This window comes from Zingiber officinale, chromosome 10B (genome assembly GCF_018446385.1).
Source record: "Zingiber officinale cultivar Zhangliang chromosome 10B, Zo_v1.1, whole genome shotgun sequence".
Lineage (NCBI taxonomy): Eukaryota > Viridiplantae > Streptophyta > Magnoliopsida > Zingiberales > Zingiberaceae > Zingiber > Zingiber officinale.
The window spans coordinates 74,732,266-74,741,452 of NC_056005.1; the positions used below are offsets into that span (position 1 = coordinate 74,732,266).

A 9,187-nucleotide genomic window follows, 5' to 3' on the forward strand; every position below is an offset into this window, starting at 1 on the left:
TTGTCACTTAAAAACTTTTCTTTTCTAAACTAAATTTGTCAAAAAAATTAGCAAATAGTGGAATAAGAATAAGTAAAAAACAAATAAAAGGGTCACACTTGGGTTTTTACTTGGTTCAAAGTCTAGCCAACTCCTACTCTAAGAACCACAATCCCTTGGATCAAATATGTTGGGCAATTCACTAGAATCTCCTCTGATATTTTGTAAGGAGAAATCAAATACAAAATCAAAGACATAGCAACAATTTTACTACTCTCTTAATTATGCAATAAAAACAAAGTTTACCGACAATAGTAGAGTAGAAATTGAAGCTCATTATCAGCGTTGCTCTCGGCAGTCAGGAAAATGACACCGTAAAGACAAACAAAAATGAACCATCTCAAAGAACCATGGGACTGATAGTCAGGACCTCTAAGTAACACGACCATCCTTTACCTGCAAATCTAGAAATTAAAGAAATATCAAGGAATAGTGAGTATGACTAGCGGGTAGATAGAAAGATAGTGCACGAATTAACATGAAATTGAGTCGAAGGAATAGTCTTAGAGAATAATACTTATTACAAAAGTAAGATCATCAATATAATTACTTGCTAACAAAAACATAAACAATAATATAACCCTCCACTAACCTGCTCAACCAGGTATAACCTATAAATCAGGAGTATATACAGTATATCCAAAAGTCACCTACATATAACAAGTATGTTACGCAATCACAATTGCACGGTTTCATCGTCAGTAATAAAAAGATATTCTATCCACAGGGATTGTTGATTAAGCACTAGTTAACTTCGCACAATGAATTATCTAGACAAACGTAAGATTAGTTGGGAAAGAAAAGAGGAAAGAGAGAGAATAGATCTTGAAAGGGTTTGAGCTAGGAGGATGGAGGATGATAGATTCTAGGATTTTGATTTTCTTGTAACGCTAGACGATGCTACATAGATTGCTTACCCCTATCCTCTATGTTCATGCTCTTGTCGAAAGTTAGATGCATTACCGACTCTCCCCTGCAGTGGATAAGTTGGCATGATCTCCTACTCCATGTCCTATGCTACTAAATGGAAGTGATTCCTATGAAATCCGTTAGCGGGGTAGCCCTGTCACGACATCCCTCGGTCATACAATATAGAAACACACTAACACACAATAACATTGAAATAGAAATAGTGATTATGCACGATCCCCTACTTCCTTGTAGAGATTTGCTTCTTCTTTCAAGGTGATACCCTAGACGTCCGTAAGCTGGGCAACCCTGTCACGACGCCTCTCGGTCATACGATCTAGGGTATCCCCCCTACGGGATTAACAATTCTATACAACTATTTGATAAAACATACAAAAATATATATATATAAGTATTCACACACACACACATCATCATCAAACATGAACAAGGCATTAATAAGTCATTGAATAGAAATAAAACAAATCAACATAGTTTTACATCTCCATCACATCACAAATACTTCCTACATCCTAAATTTGGAGATTTACACCATTGCAAAGGAAGAACAACTCCAAAACATAAAGTAAAGCATACTTACAACCCTATATTGAGAAGAAGGGGAAGAAGAGATGCTTGCCGATGTGTCTGATATCTTGGGGATGCCTCCTTGCTCCAGAGATGGACGGATCATGAAGGGATGGAGGAGAATGAAGCTCTAGGGTTCCCCCCTAAGGGGAGAACCATTCTCCAAGGAGAGGGACGAAGTCTCAAACCCAAGATGAGTCAAAGAATGAGGATCTTGACCCTTTTATACTTCCTCCAAACTGCCCAGGAAAACCAGGATTATAAGGGTCTGGTAAACTGGATTTTTTACCCATTAAACTAGGTTTTCTCATGATTCACCCTGAACCAAAGTTGTAGCTCTTGAAATTATCTTCAATTTGATACTTTGATCGAGCCCTGGCTCAAACCTATCCAAAAGTAATGATGGTTCAAATTTTGGTCTGCAGTCTGGGCGGAGGTCCAGATGAACCCGTAGTTGGGAGGCATGGCCGTGCCATTTAGCACGGGCAGACAATGCTATCACTCTATTGGATCTGAAGAAAAGTTGTAGATCTTGAAGTTAGCTATGTTTAAATATAAAGAACAGCCTAAAACTCCAATCGAGCACAAATTTATGGTCATTTTACGATCGGTCTGCAATCTGCCCAGAATTCAGCACAACTCTGTTTTGGCGTGGCATGGCCCCATGTTCTTCGTCACACAGTAGTGTTGAATCCACACGGCCTCACCAAACTTTGAGTCACACGGCCGTATGGATCACACGGTCGTGGCCTTCTTCCTCTCTGCCAAAGTCACACGGTCATGTAGATTCACACGGTCGTGACCTTCCACGCCTCTGGTAAGTTGAAACGGTCATGTGGGTCACACGGGCGTGGTCTTCTTTATCTCTAGAACATTGGCACGGCCGTGTGCTTCTTGCCCACGGGGAAGTTGACACGGTCGTGTGTCTCACACGACCGTGGCTTGATTTGCCTATGATGGGGGAGCACAACCGTGTGGGTCACACAACCTTAACTTGATTTCTTCCAATGTTGTTCTCGTGTGCATTTTTACTCTATTTTCGCTCCAAATAGCATCCTGTCAATGAAAACAAGCAAAGAGCAGATCTCCAAACAGAATATAATAAAAGTATGATATTATAATGAAATTGGGTATAATAAACATAGATTATGCTAATGAAATACAAGTAGATGTGCGTCCAAACATGAATAAAAGTGTATATAACTTACGCATATCACACCCCAGACTTAAACCTTTGCTTGTCCTCAAGCAAAACCCACAATCTAGATTTATGTGCATAGATGGCATGTAATAATCCCTAATGAATTAATATAAATCTATCATATAGTTTCATTGATGAGCATGATACAAAAATTGCTTGAGTGTGACCTAAGTAGAAGTTCTCCGTGTTCAGTGTAATAAGTGGCTTAACTTTTTCAAGTGTCAATCTCTAAGCCTAGTCAATTTTTCATTTAACCGTGTTCCTCATACTTCCCACGATAGGCACTTACTTGCCATACGCAAGGTTCATTCCCCATAAAAATGCTATGCATCGTCTACACAAGGTCTCAAAGGAATACTCAGTATCAAGAGAAGCATAGCATTCATTTCCCTAATAACCTAACTCAGTTTCAAAGGGGTGAATTACTAGTTTCCACTCATGATAACTATTTTTTATCCCTTATTATTTTTCTTTTTTCTTTGAATGTTTGCAAAGTATCAAACTTGAACAAAGTTTTATTTTTTTTTGGGATTGATTTTTCCAAATGAGTTTACATTATCTGAGTTTATCCAGTAACCAAAATATAGTTGAGAGGTCACCATAGAAGCAATAGTACTAGTCCGGTTCTATGAATCATGACTATTTTCAAAAATATCTACCATCAAAGTCAAGCATAATGTGAAGAGATCCTAAAACTAGGCCAACATTCAAATTCTTCTAGTAATAACAATGCTCACTTCATGCTACTATGAATAGGAAAACATAGATCAATATACATACTAGCATACCAAATACAACAACAACAACAACAACCAAGTCTTTTCCCACTAGGTGGGGTCGGCTGTATGAATCCTTTTACGCCATTGAGCTCTATCTCCTATTATATCATCATCTATATTTAAATAAATTTTATCTTGTTTTATTGTTGCTAACCAAGTCTTTTTTGGTCTTCCTCTTCCTCGTTTTATATGCATGTTTATCATAGTTTCACATCGCCTAACTGGAGCATTTATTGGTCGTCTAAGTACATGCCTATACCATCTTAAACGTGTCTCTCTGAGTTTTTCCTCAATAGATGCAACTCCTACTTCCTCTCTAATGCTCTCATTTCTTATTTTGTCCATCCTCGTATGTCCACACATCCACCTTAACATCCTCATCTCTGCAACTCTCATCTTCTGCTCATGTGCTCGAGTCATAGCCCAACATTCAGCTCCATATAACATAGCAGGTCTAACTGCGGTTTTATAGAACTTACCTTTAAGTTTAAGAGGTACTTTACGGTCACATAAAACACTCGACGCTCCCCTCCATTTCACCCATCCTACTAGCATACCAAATCACACAACATAAATATCTAGAAGAAATGTGCTAGCATTTTCCATTAGGGAACAAACAATCATGATGTAATGAATGATGCAACTAGGAAAAATTTATTATGCAAAAAGAAAAAAGAAAAAAAACTAAACTAAACCGAATGCATCTAATGCATCCCCCAAGACTTAAACTTTTCATTGTCCCAATGAAAACTAAAAACAATGTGGAGGAGATTAAAAGTAAGAGAAGTTACCAAATGATGCGTGCCAAATGCCATGTCATTAACTTCTCCATCGTGTAGTTGTACTCCTCCTAATATTTGAGTCCTATAAAAGAAGATTGACAACAAAAATTAAGTGGATGATACATATTTATTATAAAGAAAGAAATGAAACTAGATAGAACTAAAGACATAAAAGAAAACAAGGAAAATGAGCTTGGGTTGCCTCCCAAGAAGTGCTTGTTTAAGCTCATTAGCTCGACCACCTCATTAGATTCATCTAAATCTCGCTCTTGGAGGGATAAGATATTTTAGAACCCTCTTACCAAGGTCTCTCAGTTTTTCAATAAATATTCTCTCCTTCAAAGGTTCAACACTATCTTGTCCTTGGGACTCTTGTGCAACGTATGTCCTGCCACCACCATGCTCAAAAAAGAATTGATTAGTAACAGTAGATAAATCAATTGAAATTTGACTCTTACCAATCACTAATGTAAGTAAATCATCGAACATGGTTTGGAATTTAGATAAGGAAGGTTGTGGCTCAAGTGGTGGTCTTTCTAAAAGAGGTGAATCTTGAGACTTAGCTTCTATTGCACAAGTCCCTACACTCTCAACATCAACTAGTCATGTCCTACATCATCCAAAGTGACTAATGGTTGTGTGACTGAGGGGAGTGATTCTTGGGTCATCCCTACACATTCCTCCATAAAGTGATTGTAAATTGGTTCAGATGTAGGAAGGGAAGGCTCTTCTAGATCTTTGATATTAGAAGGTAATGGAATCAAAGTGGGACACTCCTTTATCAAAGTATCAGATTCATGATCCTCAAGCTCATCATGGTATTTTTCTCATTATAGACTAATGCCAAGCTAAGAGATTAGTTGAAAATTTATTATTTGTTGAGTCTATACTATCAAGTGTATCATTCATTTTGTTGATGTCCTTGAGTGATTCAGCTTGAATAGCTAGAAGCTCTTCGAAACGTTTTAACATTTATATCCTCAAATGATTGAGCTTCCATAGCATCTACATAATTTCCTTGTCCCTCATTGAAGCTAAAAGAAAATTGGGAGTCTTTCGAGTCAGAGTCATATGTGTGTGAATTTGATGAGGCCATTTCATCTATTTTTCTATCGAGTTCATCTATTGATGTTCCCAAATTGCATAGCTTGTAACAACTCTCAATTAAATGTCCTATTTCATTGCAATCTTTACAAAAATTTTGCTCCGACCTTTGATTAAAGTTAGAGAAAACACTCCTTCTTTCAACATGTATTCTATATGGACGGCCAAACAATGTTGGACAATTATCATATATATGATTAGTTGCACAAAAAAATTCATAAAAAAGAATATTAGAGTTTATAATAAATATTTAGTCAAATTTTTGAAATAGAGCTTTCAATGTAGTGATCATTTTAAACATACCCATCTAAATGATTATAGCCAGAACAAGATAGACATGTAGAAGTAACAAAAAATTTTAAAAAAAATGTAGAATTTAAGTTGCAAAAAAAATGCATAATGAAAACAAGAAAGAAAAGGCAAAGGGAAAAAGAAATATGTCTAGAATAACTCATATGCTAATCAACTAATATTAATCGAAAACAGTCCCCGACAACGGCGCTAAAAACTTGTTACACAACTGCAAGTGCACTGTTTCATCATTAGTAATAAAAATATATCGTATCCACAGGGACTGTTGATTAAGCGCTAGTTAACTTCGTACGGTGAATTATCTAGACAAACGTAAGATTAGTTGGGAAAGAAAAGAGGGAAGAGAGAGAATAGATTTTGAAAGGGGTTGAGCTAGGAGGATGGAGGATGATAGATTCTAGGATTTCAGTTTCCTTGTAATGTTAGGCGATGTTACATAGATTGCTTAGTTCATATCCTCTATGTTCATGCTCTTGTAGGAAGTTAGATGCATTACCGACTCTCCACTGAAGTGGATAAGCGACATGATCTCCTACTCCATGTCCTATGCTACTAAATGAAGTGATTCCTATGAAGTCCATTAGCGGGGCAGCCCTGTCATGATGCCCCTCGGTCATACAACATAGAAGCATACTAACACACAATAACATAGAAATAGAAATAGTGATTATGCCTGATCCCTTACTTCCTTATGGAGATTTGTTTCTCCTTTCAAGATGATACCCAAAACGTCCGTTAGCGGGGCAGTCCTGTCATAACACCCCTCGGTCATACGATCTAGGGTATCCCCCATATGGGATTAATAATTCTACACAACTATTTGATAAAACATGCAAAAGATATATATAAGCATTCACACACACACCCAAGCTCCTGTGTGCATTTTTGCTCCATTTTTGCTCCAAATAGCATCCTGTCAATAAAAACAAGCAAAAAGCATATCTTCGAACAGAATATAATGAAAGTATGATATTTTAATGAAATAGGGTGCAATAAACATAGATTGTGTTAATGAAATACAAGTAGATGTGCATCCAAACATGCATAAAAGTGTACATAACCTACGCACATCAAAGTACATAACCAACATATAGTATGCATGTAATAGTCAATATCTGTGGAAGAAACACTACCACAGATGGATCTCATAGGCAGATAGGATATATGGTAGCTATCTAGATACAAACTGCAGGAGAAACACTCTATTACGAACAAGCCCCATGGGCACTCCAGAAATATATCAGTGGCCAATGTCTACAGGAGGAATGCTCTACCATGAGAGGGTCATGTGGGTACACAAGGTGTGTAGGTAGCTATCTAGTTACATACAGTAGTTGAAACACTCTACCATAGATGGTTGTTGGGTGGTCAAGATATAAATGTATACAAAGCCATAATAACAAAATGAGTGAGCTTATTTTTTGGTAGTTACTAGCAAAGAGCTTCATTGGTATTGGATCAATGAAGTAGAAAGAATTTTTTATTATAATGAAGTACCCAATCAACTGAAAGTACAATTTGTTTATTTTTTATTGTGCATTAAAATCTTATAGACTAGTAAACTATCAATGATCAAAGTGAAAGTGAGCCATTATTCACCCTCTCTAACACTCTTAATAGTTGGATATGGAACTCCAATGACCATAATATAAAATTCAAAACATCTCCTAGTATTTAGAAATAACATGTAAATTTAATTAGTATTATTTAAAATAGAGATATAGAAAGAAAATTATATTCAATCAAACTACTCCTAGTCAATTAAATTGTCTAATTAAATCATTGCAAAAAAAAAGAGAGTAAGAAATAAATGCACATTTCCTTCATTGAAATTTCTTGATTTATTACCATAAAGATAAATATGAATGCTAACTTAGCACTTCATATGCATAATACATGCTTATTAGGGTTTGTAAAACTAGATACACTTTTTCTCTGTAAGGGTTAATTCCATTTTTTCTAGATCATAGCCAACCAAAACATCTTTTTGCATAATATTCCCAAAGATTTGTATATCATTCGTTCCCAATATCATCATGCATTTCACATGCGCACCAAACCATGTGAACAAGTTTTCAGGGCTCACACTGAAGTTCCCCAGCTCCCCCGCAAATGAGAACAACATCCCTGGCAACTCCTCCTCTTGTTCCGTCGAGTGCACATCGAAGCACAATTTGAATTCTCCTTCCGGCTTTACAGTTGGCAAGTTAACATAATCCGTCAATTTACTCACCAACTCATCAACCACTTGAGTGTCCAGTGTGGTCATGGAAGTGCCGGAGTCAAAGATAATATTGCCGGCCGTCAACTTGGACCTCCTAGTATGGTAATCAATGTTGAACTCACCCGGGATAGAGATGGCATTAAGCTGCACAGCATAGTCGGTATCTTGTGTCATGAGCGACGTGACAGTCACGTTTCCGGTGACAGTGGTATTGCCGCGTCCCAAGAAGAGCCTGCTAGCGAGTCCCCCATAGTACCAGGAGTCCAGGCAGTAGGAGAAGTACTTGTCGATGTACTTAGGGGCGAGCTGGTGGATCAGAGATGGTGACGAGGAGCCCAACCCAATGGTGCTACCGAAGTTGTTGTCGCCGGTGTCAAAGGACCGGAAGTTGCAACCGAATAGCATATTTGGAATGGATGTAAATTGTTTTGTATCTGACGAGTAGAAACGGAAGGTGTCCGAGGAGAACATTCCGTCGATGTTGGAGCCATCGGCGTAGGAGTAATGGTACACGCACATCTGATCATCATCGCAATGACCTTGGGAAAAGCTCTTGCACTCATCGGAATTGCAAGTTAACTTGTTGTAGGAGAGGGATGCACTATGATTGAATAGGGTGGCGGTCTTGTTGAGGCATTCGCAGCCCACACAGTTGACCCAGTTTAGATCGCTGCCGGTGTCGAGAATGCCCCACACATGTTGCGGGTTTGGCGTGCCCATGCTTAACTCCATCAAGAATTCCCAATCCTCAAAGTGTACGCGGACATCTATGATGGTGGAGGTCTTCATGGCGATACGCTTGGCCAAGTAGCTAGCTCGGTTGACCGACCGAAGGGCAGCGGCCTGCAGGCGATCGAAGGTCGTCATCGAGCTATTGTACAGTGGTGACTTGGGTGAGTCACGGTGGACCAACTCGACGTCGAAGACAGTGCTTGTCATGACAAGGGCCGGCACGAAGGAGATCAGTAGGAGGCGAAGGAAGAAGGTACTGATGGCCGCCATTGCGCGCGATAATTAATGAAGATATATCCATTTTCAACTAGTGCGTGGATTTTATAGAGAGAGTCAACGATGAATAAAGAAGTTTAATTAATGGGAATTGATGATAAAATTGATTGAATAAAATTGGAAAGGAAGTGAGATTTAGAATATCTTTTAACTTAAAATTTATGAGAGGAATTGGGAATTAATGGAAGCAAGGCAGCTCATCAAGTCGATTAATGGTCCAAATCAAGCTTTAAATGGCAAA

General features: G+C 38.1%; 1 protein-coding gene across 1 annotated transcript; it reads right to left on the reverse strand.

Annotated features, from left to right (window-relative positions):
• Window positions 1-7,632: 7,632 nt before the first annotated feature.
• LOC122029190 (probable aspartic protease At2g35615) lies at window positions 7,633-8,940 on the reverse strand. Its single transcript, XM_042588131.1, has one exon. It carries the CDS (start codon window positions 8,938-8,940, stop codon window positions 7,633-7,635), a length of 1,308 nt encoding a protein of 435 aa, XP_042444065.1.
• Between the last annotated feature and the right edge of the window lie 247 nt (window positions 8,941-9,187).

Bases quoted from the DNA above. Each gene is read 5' to 3' on its own strand.
- LOC122029190 (XM_042588131.1), bottom strand. From the start codon at position 8,940: ATGGCGGCCATCAGTACCTTCTTCCTTCGCCTCCTACTGATCTCCTTC.